This window comes from Palaemon carinicauda, chromosome 45 (assembly GCF_036898095.1).
Source record: "Palaemon carinicauda isolate YSFRI2023 chromosome 45, ASM3689809v2, whole genome shotgun sequence".
Taxonomy (NCBI): domain Eukaryota; kingdom Metazoa; phylum Arthropoda; class Malacostraca; order Decapoda; family Palaemonidae; genus Palaemon; species Palaemon carinicauda.
The window spans coordinates 29539989-29562739 of NC_090769.1; the positions used below are offsets into that span (position 1 = coordinate 29539989).

The following is a 22751-nucleotide window of genomic DNA, read 5'->3' on the forward strand; positions in this document are numbered from 1 at the left end:
CATATATATATGTATGTATGTATATATACATATATATATACATATATATATATATATATATATATATATATATATCTATATATATATATATATATATATATATATATATATATGTGTGTGTGTATATATATATATATATATATATATATATATATATATATATATATATGTATATATATATATATATATATATATATATATATATATATAGAGTAATACACAGCCTTACATCATTAATTGGTTCTAAAACACCAGACGCAAGGTGATTTTCGATGTAGGTCGGAATAATGCTTTATAAAAAGACTCATATGTTCTCTAAACACTTACTGAACACGTAAAAGTACCTATGTATAACCTGGCATCATTAAATAAAAACAGATACAATAACTTCAATAATAATCTTCCATGTGAAGTCCAATACTGTGCAGCAGTTAATCATTAATTCACGACGTAGAAACCGACATAAAGTCGAGAAATACGACGTAATATGAATTTTATTTTTCCATCCAATATTAAGAGATGAGTGGCGTAAAAGTCGGAATTGATGTAAGCTGAACCAATGTAAACCCGGGTACTACTGCTTATATGTATATATATATATATATATATATATATATATATATATATATATATATATATATATATATATGTGTGTGTGTGTGTATATATATATATATATATATATATATATATATATATATATATATATATATATATATATATATATATATATATATACTTATATATATTATATATATATATTGTATATCAAACGTTTGCGTTCTCGTCAATAACATAGAAATGTGGCATCATAGAATAAAAAGTCATCAGTCACTACCACATTCCAGGATCTTTTGAATGAAAAATAACCTGCAAAGAATTTTTGTATAGATTAACTTTTGCCAATAATTCAAGTTAGAGGATAAACTTGCAAATGACTGAAAAATACCTTTTTCTTTGAATAGAGACAAATCAGTTATTAATGATGAATGAAGGTCATCGAAGGTCATTGACGCGGATATCGTTTATTATAAATTAATATTAAAAGAATATTCAATTAAAACAAGAAAAGCATATGTTATAGAAGTTAAATAGCATTAAGAAGACGTGTTTCTGATATGAGTTTTAAAATTACAATAAATTTACATAGACAAAAACACATCTCTACGAGGCAAAGAAATGTCTACATACGTTGACACTTTTCAAAAAAAAAAAAAAAAAAAAAAGTTTCGGGTATAATTCATGCGAAAATCAGGCACAGTACAGAGATTACTGGTAAACAAGGGCGTACCCAAGCACAATAACACGCACGTATGCTGGCTTGTTTGCTTACGAGGACTCGATCGAAGGCACCAATAACAGAGACTTTAGTAACAAGCTTAACTACTATTCTACTTCAAGTTTTACAACAAACAAAATCGAGATAGACGATCACTTTACATACTCTGTGAAAATTAATAACCTTATCTTAAGTGATGAAGGTTGTCAACAACAACAACAACAATAATAATAATAATAATAATAATAATAATAATAATAATAATAATAATAACAACAACAACAACAACAACAACAACAACCATAATAATAATAATAATAATAATAATAATAATAATAATAATAATAATAATAGCATTCACTGCATCAGCACTTTAAAATTTAATATCAGAGGAGAGAAAAATAAATTTTCACCGGGAGCCATTTAACCATAACGAGAAATCACTTTTTTTTTTTCTTTTTTCAGACCCTTTAAAAGATTAATTGAAGTAGCCTAGGTCTCGTAGGGATATTCTTTTCTGTAATTAGTAAAATAAGAGGAACAACAATAGATTCAGCAATAAAAACTAAAGAAAAAAAAACATTTCAATGTGTCGTTAACGTCAAAAAAAAAAAAAAAGTGTACCAGCCCGAGACTGGTGACAATTGAGGATCGCGCAAAAAAATAAAAAAAATACTAATGATTCAGAACGTTAGGCAAAAAAAACTTAGGAAATAATTAATTTAACGATTATTCTCCGTTTTCTCGCTGATGTTCAAAATGCACGGTTGTATACAAATTAGGAAGCGAAGGGAGAAGGGACAATTAAAAATACTGGTTTTGCTCTTAGGAAGAGCAGCGATCGACGTGTGGTGATTGAAAGCATGTTCGTTGGATCCTGACAAGATTCGCGAAGCGGTAAACTTAATTTTTCACCTTCAGCAACTTACTAAAAAGGAAGAACTATTAATTCCTCATTTTTTAAACATTGGTGCTGAAGCATTTAATAACGTTGAAGCATTTAGTGACAGTCGAAGCGACATATCAGGGAAAAATCACTGCCCAAAACGCCATGAATGAACAAGGGAAATCAATATTCGATTAACTTGAAAGAAAAACCGACCATTTCACATTAACACAATTGGAAGAATATTGATTAATTCCTCTTTCTAGTTTCCTTAACTCAATGAATTAATACAGTAATTAGGTGCGGAAAAGTTATTTTGCTTATAAATTTGAAAATCTCGCTTTCCACGTTCACTTTCACCAGAAGACGAAAACAAAGAAACGGGGCGGTCGTCCAATGGCAGCAGAGCACAATAACATCTTACCTTGAGATGACTGAAGCTGGTGGCCGTCTGGCACCTGTCTGCTGTGCAAAGCCGCTTCCATCCCCCCAAAAACTTAACCCACCCACGGGCAGGGGCGGGACTATGGGTACAGAGATTGAAGAGGCGGACGAAGGGGCAATATAGCGTACTCAGTGGAGGAGCTTAGGTAAAGAACCAAGAGTTTCCTTACGTCATGACATCGCTGGTTTGGTGTCGCTAAGGCAATTCCCCGAAGGACGATTAAATGAAACGTAAGGTGAGGTTGATCTGGTGTATAAAGGCTTCTTTCGGCGATGGAAGTCTAGTGGAGATAATTAATGAAATTTATTTCGTTATGATTCTTGATATTTTGATTTTGAGTTGGATGTCACGAGCATCATTAAGTTTGATCTCTAGCTGCAGCAAAAAAAGAAAAAAAAAAAAAAAAAAAAAAAAAAAGAATAAATAAATAAATAAAAAAAAAAAAGGCCGTTTGCCGGAATGACAGAGCCCAGTGACAGAAATCGTAATATTCAAAACAATAACAGTCGAGTGGATTGACAGAACGACTGACTCAAGAGGGATACAAGGGCAGGTAGGTGATGCAGTACAGCAGCAACAAAGATAAGTACCTGAAACGGATACGAAAAGGACAGAGAAGAAACAGACGCACAAAAAGAAAAGATGGGGGTCTCCATAGAGCGATTCCACGCATAGAAGAAAGGAAGGAACGAACCAGCGTGATGAAGCACATTCATGACGAAAGATACGGGATGGACGGTAACAGCGTTGTAGCCTGGGTGCTATATTTCACAATGGCAAACAAGACGACGACCTATTTGGGAATGACAGCAGTGGGAGACGTCGAGGGTTGGTTCCTAGGGTGCTCGCATGTCAGAAGGGTACGAGAGAGAGAGAGAGAGAGAGAGAGAGAGAGAGAGATAATGTCCGGGACAAAGAGAGCTAAATGCGAACTGAACAAAGAAATAATCCCTCATTTTTTTTCTCCGGGAGGGACTGTCGGTCTTATTATTTAGTCACCCCTTCAAGCTTTCACGTTGGTTTCTGGCATTTTCCCGCTTCATATATCAGCAAGGTCTTTTTCTAATGACTTTACGGCATTTTGACAGGATATTGAGAGAGAGAGAGAGAGAGAGAGAGAGAGAGAGAGAGAGAGAGAGAGAGAGAGAGAGAGAGAGAGATTATCATTTCCTCAAAAAGCAATATGCTGTCAAAGGTTCTTACAATGTCGTGTTCTTGAAGTACCCACATCAATTGTTAACAATAAACACTAGAAATCTAAGACTTTTTTTACTTTTTTTTTCTGTCCTAGAAAGACAACAGAATAACATTAACTTACTTGCCCACCCAGACCAGGTTGATTTCCTCCTCGTAAGATAACCGTCCGAAATAGCCTAATCTTTCCCACTTCCGCCTCAGAAAACGAGGTTAAGCACTTTATCTGAGGCATATTCACCACACTGTCTCCCAGGCGATACACACAAGATAGGCCCTACTTCCCTTTCCACCACTGGGTTGTACTGTAACATGAGATCTTGACGCTTTGAATAAGCTCATACAAAAGGAACTTCAGGGAAGTCATATTTGTAAGATTAGTACTTTCTCTCCAACAATGAGAGACGCGCCAGGGTTCGCTTAACGACATCGTCGCTGGAAACATAAAGTTAAAAAATATTGTTAAAACAACCACGAAATAGAGAGACTATAACATGAAAGAATTAAACCATAAAACCCAAAAGATAAATGTGAATTTAAACCCTCAAATTTAAAGAGACAAGAAAAGAAAACAGATGGAACACACTGAAATAGAAACAATATACAAACACGTTTAAAACACTCTCAGATAGACAAGATAAACCCTTACCTGTCATAAACTGGTAAAACCACTTTTTTTTGTAGAGATCATTTTTCTCCTTTTCAATCCAAAGATCTGTATGAAGCCGACAAAGCCTATAGCCTTATCTAGCCCCGATCCACTCTACTGATCCCTTTGGAAAAATGGTAGTAGGTTGGCCAGGGCACCAGCCACCTGTTGAGATGCTACCGCTAGAGAGTCATGGGGTCTTATGACTGTCCAGACAGCACTACATTGGATCCTTCTCTCTGGTTAAGGTTCATTTTCCCTTTGCCTACATACACACCGAATAGTATGGCCTATTCTTTAAATATTCTCTTCTATCCTCATATACCTGACAACACTGGAATTACCGAACAATTCTTCTTCACCCAAGCCGTTACTGCAATGTAATTGTTCAGAGCCCAATTTCCTCTTGGTAAGAGTAGAAGGGACTCTTTAGCTATGGTAAGCAGCTCTTCTAGGAGAAGGACACTCCAAAATCAAACCATTGTTCTAGTCTTGGGTAGTGCCATAGCCTCTGTACCATGGTCTTCCACTGTCTTGGGTTAGAGTTCTCTTGCTTGAGGGTACACTCATGCACATTATTCTTATCTTATTACTCTACCTCTTGTTTTGTTAAAGTTTTTATAGTTTATATAGGAGATATTTATTTTAATGTTACTGTTTTTAATCATTTTTATTTTTCCCTGTTTCCTTTCCTCACTGGGCTATTTTCCCTGTTGGAGCCCCTGGGCTTATAGCATCCAACTTTTCCAACTAGGGTTGTAGCTTAGCAAGTAATGATATTGATAATGATGATAAGGGGTTTAGGGATGAGGCTGAGAGTCTCACGCCTTCATTAAGTAGAAACTGGATGGGATAGAGAAAAGAAGAGAGGTTGATATTCTAATTCATTGAATTACAGAAACAGAGGGAGGACGATTAAGATAAGTTAAAGAAGATAGGGGATATGCGAGACAAAAGATTAGAAAAAGAAATGAAACAATGAAATGGATAGCATGAAAAAGAACGAACGAACGAACGATAAGAAACGATAAATGAAGTAAAAGGGTTATTTGTATAAAATACTTAAGCAAATAAACAAAACTGATGACAGAAACGAAATGAGGACGAAAAAAATATGATGAAATTAGAAAATATCAAAATAGATTTCAATAAAGAGAAAAAAACAAGAAGATACCACTATAGGAAAGAAATGGAAGGAAACGAAAAGAGAGTATAAGTACTAAGCAAAAATGGTGTACAAGGAGTATCAGTCCTTCTTAATTAGCTAGAGACGTTACGACTGCAGTGCCCCCTCTTTAGCCGAGGTTGACCTCGAAGCCCTTATGAGTTAACCTTTTGATCATTACTACTTCATAGTAATCATTAATTCAGAGTGAGTTTGCAGTTCACCTAACACAGGTTAACGACGTTTTTGATACTCTGCTTTCTCTCACTTTCTAATTAGTTTCTCTCATGAATGCCTCGGCTCTTTATTGGTGTTCACTGTCAATATTTTTTTTTCTTTTAATGTTGTTCCTTCCAATTTAGTCTTTTAACAAAAAAATACTCCAATTTTAGTTTTGTTTTAAACTTTTTCTTTTCTTTTTCAACACTCCATTAACTGGATACCCATTAAATAAATGAGAGAGAGAGAGAGAGAGAGAGAGAGAGAGAGAGAGAGAGAGAGAGAGAGAGAGAGAGAGAGAGAGAGAGAGAGGGGTGAATAATAAATTTAAGGAAAGTAAAAGAAGAGCGATTTAGAGGGACGTCGTCGTCGTATAGAATGTCCGAAGCTTGTCTTCGAACAAGGGCTCTTGACCTATTGTCAGCCCCTGAGAGCAAATTGAGGAAGAGGTACTCGTGGGAGTACTGTATATAGTTCTCGGTTCTCAATGCTCAACCCAAAGAGCATGACAATGAGGAAGGTCCTTGCCAATGCCAAGGATAAAGTCAAAGTTTTCTCTTTCTTATACAGTGCCCGCAGTGAGCAGCGGGCATGACCTAAATTCAGGCTCCCCAATGGGCCGAAAATTGGGTTTGTAGTAGAAGAAAACGTTTTATAACAGCAAGTCCCAGTAAGTAGAAGAAATTGGGATGGGAAATAGAAGGATTATATGTAAAAGAAAAAGGAATAGCTATAAATATAGTGATATATTTCTCCTCATATGGGAGAGGAGGTTTGTAGAAAAGGTGAAGGATTGTGAGATTAAAGTTGTATAAGAAATGTGTTGCGGCTCGCGTCGGGAACAAGGCTCAGACTGGCCTATCCTTAGGGAACGGCGGAGAGGGTGGAGGTGCAGAACCAAGCTCCTAAAACTATAATGGGTGTGTTCCCGACGGCTGCCAGGCCTCCTCTGAGCTTTAGAGGGAAGTAGATGCTAAGAAAAGGGCTAATGAACAAATGGATCTCAGATTAAAAGAGGCAAACAATGAGATATTCTCTGAAATAGATGGAACCTTAAGTCAATGATATAGGCATTTTACATGTTTGTAAAAAAAAAAAAAAAAAAAATTAATAGCAGAGCTGAATGGCCATGAGGGATAATAGGTAAGTGTAAGTTTGAGAATGGTTGTGAAAGTGATTGTTGAGGATTCAATGAGAGCTCTGAAACGATCGATTGAAGAAAATAAACACTAGGAGCTGGTGGGATTGTAAGTCAGTAGTCCACTGCTATATTGAGAGTATGACTTAGTAGCTGATCAGAGCTCGTAACGTATGTCTTGATAAGGGAAAGGTTCTGAGGAGTTGGTGAGAGGATTAAAGGCTACTGTGATATAAGTAACCACGCTAATTTTAAGGGCATTATATTTATAAGTATATTGTACCCGAGAAAGTGTAGTGTGGATATGATTGATAAATTAAGAGAGGTAATAGAATGATTGATAAGGAAATAGCTTTAGACAATTAAGTGATGTGTGTATAAGGTTTGTCATTCAACAGTTATGTAAGAAACTAAAAAGTAAAATAGAAAAAGCTATCCATATGTGGTTTACACGTACCTTGATAAAGCTCATGATAGAATTGGCAGATTTGCAGAGAAGAGCAATTGTGAGTAATTGAAAATTTTCGTGACGAAAGCGATGGGAATATAATACTATGCATACGAGAGATTAAATAGTTTTACGTAAAAGTAGTTATTCAAATATGTATTCCATCTCCATGGTGTTCAACATCTTATGGATGGAGTGATGCAAGGAGACCGAAATGGAATAGTATTGGAGAGGAAAATAGATTGTTAATGGAGTGTGGAGTGGTTGATGTTTCCAGATTATGTAGCGCTGATTGGGATATTAAGAAGATTTCTGAGCTTATTAGAGTGAACGCAAACCAGGAAGACAGAGAGAAGAGGAATACAAGTGGTTCCTTTGTAATGGTATTATTAAATGAATATAAGATGGTGGAATGAGAGAAGAGGCAAGTCACAAGATAAGTGAAGCAGAGCCAGTAACTGAGTGTATCAAAACGGCACGAAGAGACTTGAATTGTCTATGAAAGCCAAAGAGAAAGAAAAAGGTCAAAGTTGTTGAGATGAACTGTTTAAGAAGTATTTGTGAAATAAGAACCAAAGAGACTAGAAACGAGCATACATACATATATATATATATATATATATATATATATATATATATATATATATATATATATATATATATATATATATATATATATTATATATATATATATATATATATATATATATATATATATATATATATATATATATATATATATATATATATACAATGATAAAAATGTTAGGTGAAATTAAAGATCAGAGGACTATGAATGGTTTGGTCATATGGAAAGAATGAAAGATGATCAGTGGTAAAAATAATGCGGGGGAGGAGAGGATGGTTCATAAAGTGGTAAATAGATGTTCAGGAATATATTTTAGAAAGAAAGGTCCACAGTATCAGGGAAGAGTGAGAGTGCATGCACAATAGAGGTGTGTGGTACTGTGTGCGTAAGGGTTCAAGGCCCAGCTGTGAAGGTGTATGGAGCTTTTAACGTTATGGAAGTTTTCCGTTTTTAGGTCACTTCTATGATTCAACAGTTAAATTGTGAATACAACTGTGACTGATGTGGTTTTTTTTTTTCCTGGAACCACACACTGACAATGTTATATGTATGGTTCATTCAGCCAATGTTGGCATGTGGTAGAGTGATAGAGCACTTAACTCACGTTTTGTAGGCCTTGATTGCTCCTGGCCTACTAGCCACAGTTCACCCGGTTGTAAATAAGTATCTGCATCTGCATCGGTCAAGAAAAGAAAAGGCGTGTGGTTAGCAACTTCACCCCTAAAGACATGCTGAGAAACCAGAAAGTTGTAGCATTCTGGTACCACTCCCTCCAAAAGCCGATTAAAGGATATTATCACAATCAGCTGTTACTGGTCTACTACAGAACAAAGGTCTCAGACATGTCCTTCCACTCACGTCTTTATGGACTTACTGTGCCGGTTTATATCTACATATTTTCTTAGTTCGTCAATCTATTGTCTTCTCTTCCTATCCCTGCTTCTTTTGCAATCCTTAGGGACCCATTCTGTTATTCTTAATGTCCATCTATTATCTGTCATTCTCATTATGTGTACTCCTAATGTCCATTTCATTTTCTTACATGTTGTTAGAGTATCCTCTACTTTACTTTGCTCTTGTATCCATGTTGTTCTTTTCTGTCTCTTAGTGTTAATCCAATCATTATTCTTTCCATAGCTCTTTAAGTTGTGTTCTAAGGGTTTTAGTAAGGCTCTAAGTTTCTGATACATAAACTAATACTGGTAGGACCATTTGATTAAATACTTTTCTTTTTAGAGAAAATAGCATTTTACTTTTCATAATCTCATTTTGTTTACGAAAAGCTCTTCCTCCTATGCTTATCCATCTTTTAATTTCGATCTCATATTCTGGGGGAACACTTAGTGTCTGTCCTAAGTACATACATTCATTAAAAATCTTTTGACGTTCGTTCATAAACCTTATTAGTTGCCTCTCTGTATTTTCCTTGAACATTATCTTAGTTTTACTCATATTAAATTTTAGTTCTACATATCAGCTTTCTCTATTTAAATCTTCTACCAAATTTTGCAATTCCTCTCATTATTCACTAAACAGAACTATGGCATCAGCAAATCTTAAGTAAGGTATTCGCCATTAATGATAATTCCTACATTTTCTCAATCTAAGTTTTCAAAAGCCTTTTCTAAGCATGGTGAGAATAATTTCAGATAGATGGAGTCTCCTTGTCTAAATTCTTTCTCAATCAGAATTTTCTCGCTCTCCCTAAGTGTTCTAACATAAGATTCATCTATTCCTTGTTTATGAAGGGCTTTCATTACTGCTGAAGTTATGATAGAATCAAAAGCTTTCTTAGAATGGTTTACACACACACACACACACACACACACACACACATATATATATATATATATATATATATATATATATATATATATATATATATATATATATGTGTGTGTGTGTGTGTGTGTGTGTGTGTGTGTGTGTGTACAACTTGTGTGCAAATCGTAGAGTAAAGGCTTAGCATGTGCTACATATAGCACACACTGACATTTATTTCTAATACTATAAACGCAAACAACTGTTCTAGCCAAATGGAAAGACATCAAGCTGATTACCCGCTGCAGAAAACATTTGTTATATTCATATCTTGGTTTATAATATATAAACATATAAGACGCATACATTTACGTGTTCAACTTTTTATACGACGAGCAATACTTGGTGTGCAATCTTTTTGTACATCTACATACGACCGTGTTTGATACTTGAATGAGCTACCTCTGGTTTGCTCAGTATTCGGTGCACTTCACACCCTAGTGCTTATTCTTACAAGTGCTCTAGACACTTCTATAATTGTCTTTATAGCCTTCGATTACTTCAGTGGATCACCTGCAGTTAGTGCAAATCTTGATACACTTCTAACTTGGTCTTTTAGTGTTCTTTTTATTTACTCCAGCGACTTTTTCATTTATTTGCAGCATCGGTCTTGTTAATATTTTGATCCTAATTCGTTAGGTAAAATACCTCCAAATATGTCGGTATAACCTTTTAAAAAGGGTAGGATTTATTTTGGTTGCAGAATTTATGTTTTAGATTGTTATGTATCGGGGTCTCATAAGATAACATGCATTAAATATTATACATATATAAGTGGATTATTATTACATCTAAAAATCCCCGTGTTTTTATGTACATTTTACAGTTTTACGATTAATCTTCAATGTTTTATTTGCTATATATTGTTTATAATAAGAGTTTTAGATACAGATAGATATTAGAGCTAGAATACTTATCGGCTGCAAAGGAAAAATTATTGGAAACAAACTTTTATTAAGGAAATAATTTAGTCTTTAGTAGCAGCAGTCTTAAAATCATTAAAAGAAATAATAATAATAATAATAATAATAATAATAATAATAATAATAATAATAATCCACGAAATTTAAATGAAAGTGGCCACCTCGCATTTAAATCCAAATAATAATAAAAACAAAACATTCCTTACCCATATCTGCCCATCACCTTCATTGTAAACCTGTTCCCGAAAAAGAAAGAAAAAAAAAAGAATTCCATGTTCTATCTCTGCATGAGTGAATGGTTCTAACGCCTCAAGTGCGCATTTTAAAAAAGGCAATTGATTAACGTTAAATTTATTTTATATCTTCAGTATATGGTATGGTGTGCGTGTCTCTGTCAACTCTGTAGGGCGGGGTTACATTCACTCTACAAATAATGTTCTGTTTATTTAACACTCAACGAGATGCGTGGAAGTTGAGTGGTCTATGAGTGCTTCTCAAATGAGTATAAAGGGTTGTGGTGGTCTATTGGAAGCGTCCCTCCTTGGCGCTCGCCAGACTTGGGTTCGAGTCCCGCTCAAACTCAATAGTTTCTTTAGTGTCTACAACCTCACTATCCTTATCCTTATGATCTAAGGATGTGGGTTTTTAGGGAGCCTATAGGTCATCAGCGGCCAATGCCTGCCCTCCCTGGTCCTAGCTTGGATGAAGAGGGGGCTTGGGCGATAATCATGTGTATATATGGCCAGCCTCTAGGGCAATGTCCTTCTTGCTATGGCAAAGTCACTGTCTCTTGCCTCTGCCATTCATGAGTGGCCTTTAAACATTTTAAACCTTTAAAACGCTTGGGCCTCACTTCAAGTTATTGCCGCTTATACTAGGCTACTAGGGTTTATTGCAAGGCTTTTCAAATGCAGGGTTAACCGCCATTATGAAAGTCAAGCAGTAAACAAGCACAGACGCATTTCCGAGAAGCTGGGCCTCTGATCGACAACGTCCCCAGAATTAATTTGTCCATCTGAATTAGCGACCTTCATCACTCGTCCCTTGACACTGAATGATGGTCTTATTGCTCCTTCATACACCCATGACTCACACCCCTATACCCCTCCCCACTCTCTTAGTGCTAAACCTCGATCCCTCCTGTGTCTTTTCCCCCGATACATGAATGGGGATCTTTTTCAGCAACAGCTTGGACACAGTCGGGTACGACCTTTTCGTGAAACGCGACACCGCCGAGGGTTTCCCACCATAATGATCTCACGCTGATACTTACGTCTTTTTTATCACGGTTCGTTAGCTGCGAAACAGTTCAAGATTATGAGACGCCTGAAGTACTCGGAAGGATAAACGGGGGTTGAGGAGGGTAGCAGACGTTAAAACTGGCTATACTTCATTGAAATACTTGGGAAATGTGAGATTGATCATTTTCGGGAAAAGGGCTATTTCATAAGGTTCTGGGTAGTATAAAATACCAATACATAGTTATATCATTTAGTAAGCTATCACTGAAGTCATTGTGTGTGTGTGGGAGAGAGAGAGAGAGAGAGAGAGAGAGAGAGAGAGAGAGAGAGAGAGAGAGAGAGGCGGATAGGTGGGGGTTGAGGATTATGCAAGTGACGGCAAAAAAGGCAGTTTATTGATTGAGATAAAACAAGTATCTTGAAGTACTATAAAAATGTCATCAAGATAATTCTAAAGCATTTATAGTCCCGACTGTGTAACTTCGATGGCAGCCCAATGATAATAACCTGACGAACTGTTTGCTATAAAGAACCTGACAAAAATGGCTTCGTCTCCAAGAGTCAAGGACGCCCTTGTGGGTGGAGTAACGCGAAAAAGATACTGAATGACCGGGAGAAGTAGATGCTTGTTTCTTAAAATTAATCGATGTCCTTGAAAGGGAGGAGGAGTGGCCGATGTTCTCAGGTGATAGCAAGAGGGAAGGAGAAGAAGGGCTCGCAGCTTATCTTGATCGCGTTTATTTGAAAAATGGCAACGTTAACGTTAGATATAAATAACTCTAGACAAACACATATAAACACACGCACCGAGGGAAAAACAACAACAACCAGCCAATTACCGAAGCCACTTAAAGATTATTTTCAAATGTTTACTTACGAATTGTTTGTCTATGACGAAACAAAATGAGCTACGAGAAAGGAATAAGCAGATGCACATGAAAGTCAATGTTGGAAGTCGAAAAAAAAAGAGCAACGGATTTTGCAAGCTAATAATTTAAGTTGCTTCCGAAGACAAGAAGAGATTTATGAAGTTCGCCTGACTGGTTAAGCAGCACATTATGCAAATTAAGACTTCCTTGCTATTGCAGATTGCAGTCGGAGTCTGACTACCCAGTCTTCACTAGACGCTTTTTCATCCTGACGTAAACTTGTTAGGTAAGTGACATTAATTTGGATCTACCGGGCATCTCGAAAAGGAATAGATAGATGGTATTACTTTCGATTCTGTTTCAAAATGTAAAATATACAAGTCATATTCAACTATATGAAAAGTCGTTTCCAAGAATATATTATGATTAGGCCTAAAAGATTGATTAGACCTCGAAAAGGGATGAATCTTGATACAAGCATTTCGCTCTAAACTGTCGGTTTGATTTTCAAAACGCACCAGTGATATGAACTGGTTACTTTTGTTTGTATATTGATACTAAGAGGTGAACTTCGCTTTAGAGTTTAGACCGTGGCCGATATGACCTATCCTAACCCCAGACAGTTGACAGAGAGAAGGACGCTCCGCAAACTCCCTCCCAACCCCTCTTACATGTACTAAAACCAAGTAAAGTTCATCTGACGTAACCTTGACGATATAGCTATGGTCGAATTAATGTAGCTCAACCGTGCGAATCCCCATGATTGATAGTCATAAATGTACCATGCAAAATGTACCTCTAATGACTTATTTACTGTAATTTTGCATATCTATTAATGTGGAAAAATCTTTTCTTGCGTTCAAATGTCTGCTGTCATCAAGACCGACTGGGCCCGGACTGGCTGAGTTGCAACTTTTTCTCAGTGGTGCCTTTAGCACTTCAGGTTCCACTCTAAGTGCTGCACGCAAATTTCCCCGGTAATCATCTCTAGCCTCAGTTGATATATCCTTCTGTGAACGAAATACTGTAAAGCTGGATAGGCTCTCCTAGAGTACCTGTATAAACAATAGGTACTCTAGGCTCTCCTTTTGATATATCTCCTTAATTAGAGGAAATAATCAATTTTCAACTGCATCATTGCAACGAGCCATCGAATCTTCCCGGATGTAAAGTATACATGCATCCTGTTAAACCATTCAATAGATGCTGTAAAAAGAAAAAAAAAAATCATGACTCGGATGATTTGAAAAATCTATCGTTCCATTTTGATATTTACTGTTTGGATACGGATCACTTTGACTTCCACTTTCCTGTATGACTTGATATTTACATGACAATAATTGGCCTATAACTATAGCAAAAAGTAAAAAGTATTATCTCTCTCTCTCTCTCTCTCTCTCTCTCTCTCTCTCTCTCTCTCTCTCTCTCTCTCTCTCTCTCTCTCTCTCTCTCTCATTAAATTACGGAGAGTAAAGGCCTAGAAAACATGGAAAATGTTATACAGTTGATGAAGACGTGGACCACCTGGGAATTAAGACGGAAGGGGATCAAGGAGGTTTTGAAGGGGATCCAGACAAAGGCCCCTCTTCATTATAATCATCAACCTTCTCTCTCTCTCTCTCTCTCTCTCTCTCTCTCTCTCTCTCTCTCTCTCTCTCTCTCTCTCTCTCTCTCTCTCTCTCTCTCTCTCTCTCTCTCTCTCTTTATATATATATATATATATATATATATATATATATATATATATATATATATATATATATATATATATATATATATATATATATATATATATATATATATAAAGTTATATTCGGTTGTATTGTCCCCCATCTCAACCTCATGTTAAAAACCATTTATTATTATTATTATTATTATTATTATTATTATTATTATTATTATTATTATTATTATTATTACCTGCTAAGCCACAACCCCAGTTGGAAAAGCAGGACTTTACAAGCCCAGGGGCTCCAACAGGGAAAACAGCCCAGTGAGGAAAGGAAACAAGGAAAAATAAAATATTTCAGGAACAGTAACATTAAAATAAACGTTTCCTATATAAACTATAAAAACTATAATAAAACAAGAGGAAGAGAAATAAGATAGAATAGTGTACCTGAGTGTACCCTCAAGCAAGAGAACTCTCATCCAAGATAGTGGAAGACCATGGTACAGAGACTATGGCACTATCCAAGACTAGAAAATAATGGTTTGATTTTGGAGTATCCTTCTCCTAGAAGAGCTGCTTACCATAGGTAAAGAGCCTCTTCTACCTTTACCAAGAGGAAAGTGGCCACTGAACAACTACAGTGCAGAAGTTAACCCCTTAGTTGAATTATTTGGTAATCCCAAGTGTTATCAGGTGTATGAGGATAGAGGAGAATATGTAAAGAATAAGCCAGACTATTCGGTTTATGTGTAGGCAAAGGGAAAATGAACTGTAACCAGAGAGAAGGATCCAATGTAGTACTGTCTAACCAGTCAAAGGATCCCAAAACTCTCTAGCGGTAGTATCTCAACGGGTGGCTAGTGCCCTGGCCAACCTACTACATACCTTTTCTTTTTGTACCGTAAAGAAAATTACATTTTAAGTTGACATGATATTTTTGACATGTCCTCTTAAGGCTAATGTGCATTGCCGTAAGGCGTGACTATTGTCAAAGAGAGTAGATTGTTCTAGTGGCTGTTCTATTTACCTTTACTTGGCATTCGACTTTATTCTTATTGAAGCTTATTAATTTGCATAAGTAACTTAACGAGGAATTGAAAATTTTTAATCATTCATAACCTGAACAGATAGATTATGGATGCAAACACAGATTTGGTATCAATTAACAATCATTTTATTTTTAAGGGGAATCTTAAATCTGGGATTGCAATAGAAGAAAGGGCCTTTTTCTGAAATTATTCATTTCCTTCAAGTGGACAAAATTATCACGAATGATGGGATTCACTTGTAAGAAATTGTAGTCATAATCAGAGTATTTCGTTTTCAACTTTATGAAAATAACGAACAAGTAACCTTTCAACTTGTAAAATATCGTTTTAGTTTACTGGTTTATTGTAAATGCTAAGATACTAATTAAAAAAATAGGCATATTTAATTTGGATAATGGCTTTCATATACACCAGAACCTTAATTTACCTTTGTATTTCTGCAATAGCAATTAATTTGATAATCTGATATAGAAGTCATGACAAATCTACTCCAGTCTTATATCAACACATACCCTTGTATTAATGGCCTTGCCATGGGATTTTAGAAGGATTATGAGACCTGGTGTGTATCTCTGGACTCTTCAATCAAGAGAGACTAATTACAATGAATGGAAGCGTAGATAAAGTTATTTATTCAGGTACGACAAAATTCTATGCCACCCACCCATCAATTTTGAGGAACGATAAAACAATATCCTCCAAACACGATATTTGATTACTTCCAATGAGAGAGAGAGAGAGAGAGAGAGAGAGAGAGAGAGAGAGAGAGAGATTTAGCTTTGAGACTATTCACGACAGCATTGTCTAAGTCAAATGGATGTTTAACACCTCGAATGAAAGAAACACGTCACTTGAGAAAAAAGTCAAATGCTGTCATTGAAATTCTTTAAAAGCAACTGGAGGAAAAGATTAGCGGATAAGATAATTTACGTGGAATATTTAACGTTTTATCGCAAAGAACTGAACCACTAGACTAATAACATTTGGTTTTATTCACGTTGGTCTGCCTTTTTAAATGCATTCGTTTGAGTACATAGTTAATGAATTCTGGTTCTGATAGCCTTAGATATGGTTATATTCATACCATCTCGATATAGTTATCGTTTGGCTATTCGTAATAGTTCAGGTTCTTGGTCAAGGCATGTCTTTGCAACACAAGAGGCGCCCTCTCATGTTCATACGATGTGATTTGGTTTTTTGCTCATCTTTCTTTTATATTATTTTGTGTTTCTCCGCATCTGGTATTAAATTTCTTTTTCCTTTTTCTGTATGTTTTTGCTGAATGAAAATAATCCTTATATTTTCTTTTTATATTTCTAAACTCTTCCTTATATGGTTCTTGACATTTCTTTCTTTTCTATGACTTGCAAAAATAAAAAAAAAAAATTATTAAGTCTTCTTCCATATTTGAAAAAAAAAAAAAGATACAGTTGACGCTTCTTTGTGTCTATTTATAATGCTTGGTATTCACCGATTTGTTTTTGCCCTGAAGTTTAACAAAGATGAAAACGTACTGTCATGTTTGTTTTTCTTTAATTCCAATCTTCCATTTCCTATGTCTTTCTAAGCTCACTTTACTTTTTAAGACGTCTTTCCATTCTCAGTATCCCACCTTCCGGTTCCTGATTATATTTCTGCCTTGGTCATTCTTCTCATTTGTCTCATATCCAGGCTTAATTCTTGCAGGAGCTTTACTGGTTGTTTCCATCTTCCTTCTTGTTCTTGTATGTCCAGTGTTATTGTTTTCAGGATGTTTCCCCATTCAGATTACCGTTAATGTACAGCAGCTTCTCATCAATCACTCTTGTCTTCATAGATCTCCCTATCTTTCTCCCCAGACTCCCCTTATGGTTGTGGAAGGCAATCTGTAGAAGGGAGTTTGAGCCCCGGAGAAGCTCCATAATTTCTAGTAGTGTCTGCAACTTCATCGTCGTTATGAGCTAGGGAGGGGGTTGGGGTTTAGGATAATCTAGAGGTCTACCTGCTGAGTCATCAGCAGCCATTGCCTGGCCCTCGCTGGTCCTAGCATGATGAAAAGGGGTCTTGGGCGCTTATCATATCTATATATGGTCAATATCTGATTCAAGGGCATTCTCCCGTCTCTTGCCTCTGCCATTCACGAGTGACCTTTAAATCTTTATTATTATTATTATTATTATTATTATTATTATTATTATTATTATTATTATTATTATTATTTGCTAAGCTACAACCCTAGTTGGAAAAGCAGGTTGCTATAAGCTTTAATGTAGTATTAGCTGTACTTTTCGTGGTATCTAATATTTTTCTATATACCCCATTCTCTAACTTTTGTAGTTTCTCTATTCCAGCTTTTGTCAAGTTCATAATATTTGATTCTTACAGAATAGATGGCACAGTGATGTTTTTTCCAAAACATTTTCCTACTATGACTTTAGTAAAATTTTTTCTATCATTGTATAGGCCTACGTTACGTTAGCTAGTTGTTATTTTTCTCTATCAATTCCCTTTTTAAAGGTTTAAAGGCTGCTCTTGAATGACAGAGGTAAGGGACAGTGACATTGCCCTGGTTAGCTGGATAATGCCTTAGAGACAATATATACTTATGATCAGCACCTAAGCCTCTTCTCCATTAAAGCTAGGACCAAGCAATGGCTACTGATGACTCTGCAGGTAGACCTATAGGCTCCTCCAAACCCCCTATCCGTAGCTCACAAGGATGGTGAGGTTGCAGACACTACAAGAAACTATCGAGTGTGAGCGGGACTCGAACTCCGGCCCGGTAAATTGCGAAATAGGGAGTTTTCAATATGCCACCACAGTCCTTTTCTGTGTTTTTTGATGTTTCTCTAAATGTCTAATTTGATTCCACTGCTTTGATTCTCTTTATGCGATCTGGCTTATCTTTCATGTTATATTGTTTTCTCTTTGTTTATCCTTTTTCTACTAAAAGCTGGTTGTTGTGTTTTGCATTCTTTATATCCTCCGTGATCGCTTCTAGATCAGATTTAAAACGATTTACTTCTTTTTTCTTTATGTTTATACTAGGTAAAAAAAAATTAAACAATAAAGTCGATGTAATGGAGTAGTTCTTGTGTGTGTGTGTGTGTGTGTGTGTGTGTGTGTGTGTATATATATATATATATATATATATATATATATATATATATATATATATATATATATATATATATATATTAATGAGAAGTTTTTTCAGTTGCAGTTCTATTATTGAGAAACAATATTACTATTCTTAGTTTATAAGATATTTTCTATTACCGTGGGACCGTGGGAGTCCTTGTTTTGGCGGGGATTCGGCAGGTGCTGTTGTAGGTGTTGTCAGCAATAACGTTCACTGCACAGTGATGGCGACTGTTTGGTGATGGTCGTTTCATCTATTCCTATCTTACAACTTTATCCTACTCCAAACTAACATTTTCCTACCCTTCCCAGTGCCATGCCTCGTTGTTACTAGATTGCTACTATAAGATACAAGTAAGCTGTGAGATATTGTTCTATGTAGCCTACAGCATATGGTATGGACCGCTTGCTGGTTCTTAAGCTGTTATTCAATGTAATGCGTTAGTGCTAGACTTCTAATTATCAAATGTTTGGTTGTTATTATAGTAGCAGACAGCAGTCTAGTTACCTAACCTATGCAGGATCTTATGTAGAGTAGCGTTGGGGATTACTTATCTTAATGGCTAAGGTCTAAGGACACCACAGTCGATCTTAAACATCCTTGTTTTATCTCACTCGTAACCTCCATTTCTTGTTCCATACCTTCCCCTACGTCAATAGTCGTTGTGCTTCCTTGGTAAATATTTGCAATCGCATGTACAATTTTTAAAACTTCTATTGATACCTCTATTTTATAGAGTCGAATGCTTTGCCATTTTCTACAGCAGTTTTCATAGTCGAAGGTTTTGCTATAATCTATAAGTTATTACCAAGAGTTTCTTATTTCTATAGCTCTCTTCTACACAGTAATATAGGATAAAGATGTCTACTATTTTGCCTCTTTTAAATCCAGCTTAGCATGTTCTTCATTTATTCTTAGCTGATTTCTTATTTCCCCTTTCATCATTATCATGAATAACTTATGCGAAATGTTTAATAGAGCAATAGGCCTAGGTCTCAGTCCTTTCGTCACTAGTCTTCCATTCTCTTTAATGATTATTTTTCTTTTGAACTCCAATTGCTTAGTTTTGCTTCTTTAACTTTTTTTATCAGAATTTCTGTTGGATATCGAAGACATATTTCGTTCTTTCCTAGTGTCGTGTAGAGCTTGGGTTTAAGATCACCCGGTGTTGCTACTTTCTTTGCGTTCAAGTTTCGCAAACAATTCTTATTTTCTTATAGTTATGATCATTGGGGTTTTTATTGGTTTTATTATTACTTTTTTATTAAAAGGTCATTGTGTTCTCCTTGTGTTTCTTGGATATATTCATCTATTTTATGCTATTATTTAAATGTGCTATTTAATTTTGACGTTCTCCATTTTCATTTATTGCAAACTGAATATTTTATTTTAATGTTTGCAGTGTATGGTTTTCAAATAATTGACTAGTTCTGTTTTTTTCTCTAATGTTTGCATTCTTTCCTTGTTCTCTATAAAGACATAAACATTATTAAGGATATTCTGCTTCATTCTAATTTTTTTCTGTTGTCCCAATATTTTCTAGTATTGTCTCTTTATTTTTTGTATTATATTTTTATCAAATGCATTCACGAATGCCAATTCACGCACGCGCAATGCCAAAGTTTGGAGACCATCTGTTACAATCAGTTACAGCTTACTCAAGGAAGACTGTTTAGTTTAACTGTTCCATGTAGCCATATCCCTACACTGCATTGAAAGCCTTAGTGTAAAACCAATTAATGTGTAATGATGGGTATACTAAGAATATCCTGTCACAGGTGACGGACACCCGCTTTGAAAAGAGCATTCAACAGCTCAAAGAAACAAGCCAACTCCAATATTTTCCTGCGTTCCTCAATTCTGTATATTTATTCCGCTATTGAAATGAAAACAAACCAGGTAATCCTAATAAAATGACAGAGTACCATGTAATTACTGCATAATTTCCATCTTGATATAGCGCAGTTACTGCATTGAGAATCACCACCTACACGGCATTATGTAATAGGTAGGTATCACCGAAGTTCGAACGCTTGATAGATAAGGGATAAACAGTCTTCCCGGAATTCTTGTCGTAAGAAATGACACACGCTTCTCCGCTACCAACAACTTGACGATCACCAACGGAAAAATCACGATGGAACCGAGGGAAGCTGCTGAATTTATTGCAAAACATGCCAAAGATGTTACGATAGTCAACGAGGGCGTGAAAAACATAGCCAAGGTTATCGCAGAAACCATCAAAGACGGAAAACTCAACTTAGAATCATTCAAACAGGTTGGTGTTGATGTCGGTTATTGCATTGCCTAGGCTGAAAGGATAATTTCGATGCGTATCGTAACAAATGCAGTATGATTTGTTGTAATACTTCACGTATTTATAAGATCGATCTATGCAAAATGTGTAGGTGTAACAAAATTAAAATCTATCGTAAAGTTTCTGGGTAATAAGTCGATGAAGTGTCGTGTCCCTCGTGTGTAAATAGTTTTGTGTTGCTTTTTCATCGACCAAAGAAAACGTGTGCAATTTGCAAATGAGAGAGAACAAGGCTAAACGGTAAGTATCTTGGGTAACTCAAGTACTTTGGACGCTGAATTAGATTGTCCGCTGTTATTTTAGGATTTTATTTAGATATTTATGGTGATATAAGCAACTTTTGCAGTTTTGGGGGATAGCTTGGGTCGTATAACAAAATTGATGAAATATGATGCTTATGTATGATGTTTCCGAATAGTCGTACTGTAATAAATAAAGCCTAACCTAACCTTGCACCCTACTTGAAAAATATAGAAACCCCAACCTGACCAATCAACGTACTTTACAAAATATAGGAAACCTAACCTAACCTGTATCAGACTTGGGGAACTAACTACAAGCCTAGGAGAATCTACAAAATATTACCCTATTTTTATGCTAATGCTCGTTTCTTATCTGGACTCTGTCTTTTTTACCCCCATTTCTTAGAAAATATGACGTGCATGTTTTTGATTACTTTAAAAAAAAAAAAGTTACTTTTCCAATTGACAAAAATGGCTTCGAAATTAAATGACACTCATTATTCCCTATATACTGTATGCTTGTAGCATCCTGCTCTTCCAGTTAAGGTTGTAGTATAATAATAATAAAAGTTAGATCACGTACTTAATTACTCCAGGCCAGTTTTCCTGGACTTGTCACACATGGGATCCCTGTTCCCTTTAGGACCTAGAACATTGGTTTGTTAGCTTGGTATTTTATTCCAGGAATTACAATTCTGATATTTTCTAGTTGGCCTTAACTTTATAATATTAGTGTTATTTATACGAACAGTTATGACTAGTACTTCCTCATTGAATAGGATATATATCAAGTAGGCAGTGGAAAAGGGGCCACACACACACACACACACACACACACACACACATATATATATATATATATATATATATATATATATATATATATATATATATATATATATATATATATATATATATATATATATATATATATATATGTGTGTGTGTGTTTGTGTGTGTATACCTAAAGAAATCAAAAGTAAATTGTACCCGATATTTAATATACCGTCGTCATTGTTTTGCTTTCAGGACAGTAAGGTGTGTTAATGAAAATCATGTAATTCGCTATTTTCAGTGTTTTAGTATAACTTTTGTAATTTTACTTTATTTCAAAGTATTTATTTCGAATACAGTTTTTTAAAGCAATGTACAATTATGTATATGTATATATCTGTAATTAATATTATTGTTTACTAAGGTCAATGTGGATATGTTGAACATTTAAAAAAGGAGAGAGAAAAAAAAAAGAATATGGTTATTGTATGCTGTCGAACAAATTCTAAATTTTGCTGATAGACATAGGACCTATGAAGTAAAACGCTAGCATAAACAAATTCTTAATTTTAGGTGTTTTATATTTATAATTTGGAAAATATCTTAATAGTATGAGGCCAATTGCTGAATTCCCAAGGCCCTAAAATTGGGTCGGAAAGGGGAAGAGTAAATAACCAAAAATGTTTAACTTTGGTCTTCAACCACAGTAG

The 22751-nt window shown here is 35.3% G+C and overlaps 2 protein-coding genes across 2 annotated transcripts in view; one reads left to right on the top strand and one right to left on the bottom strand.

Moving 5' to 3' along the window:
* LOC137634876 (filaggrin-like) overlaps nt 1-2711 on the bottom strand; it is a 78492-nt gene extending 75781 nt beyond the window's left edge. The window contains exon 1 of the mRNA XM_068367426.1: nt 2590-2711. The gene's annotated coding sequence lies outside the window, so the exon portion shown is untranslated. The remainder of the gene's footprint in view (nt 1-2589) is intronic.
* An 18024-nt stretch (nt 2712-20735) lies between these two features.
* LOC137634747 (queuosine 5'-phosphate N-glycosylase/hydrolase) overlaps nt 20736-22751 on the top strand; it is a 76055-nt gene continuing 74039 nt past the window's right edge. Inside the window, exon 1 of the mRNA XM_068367246.1 lies at nt 20736-20986. Coding sequence (XP_068223347.1) covers nt 20846-20986 — 141 coding nt within the window. The 5' untranslated portion in view covers nt 20736-20845. The remainder of the gene's footprint in view (nt 20987-22751) is intronic.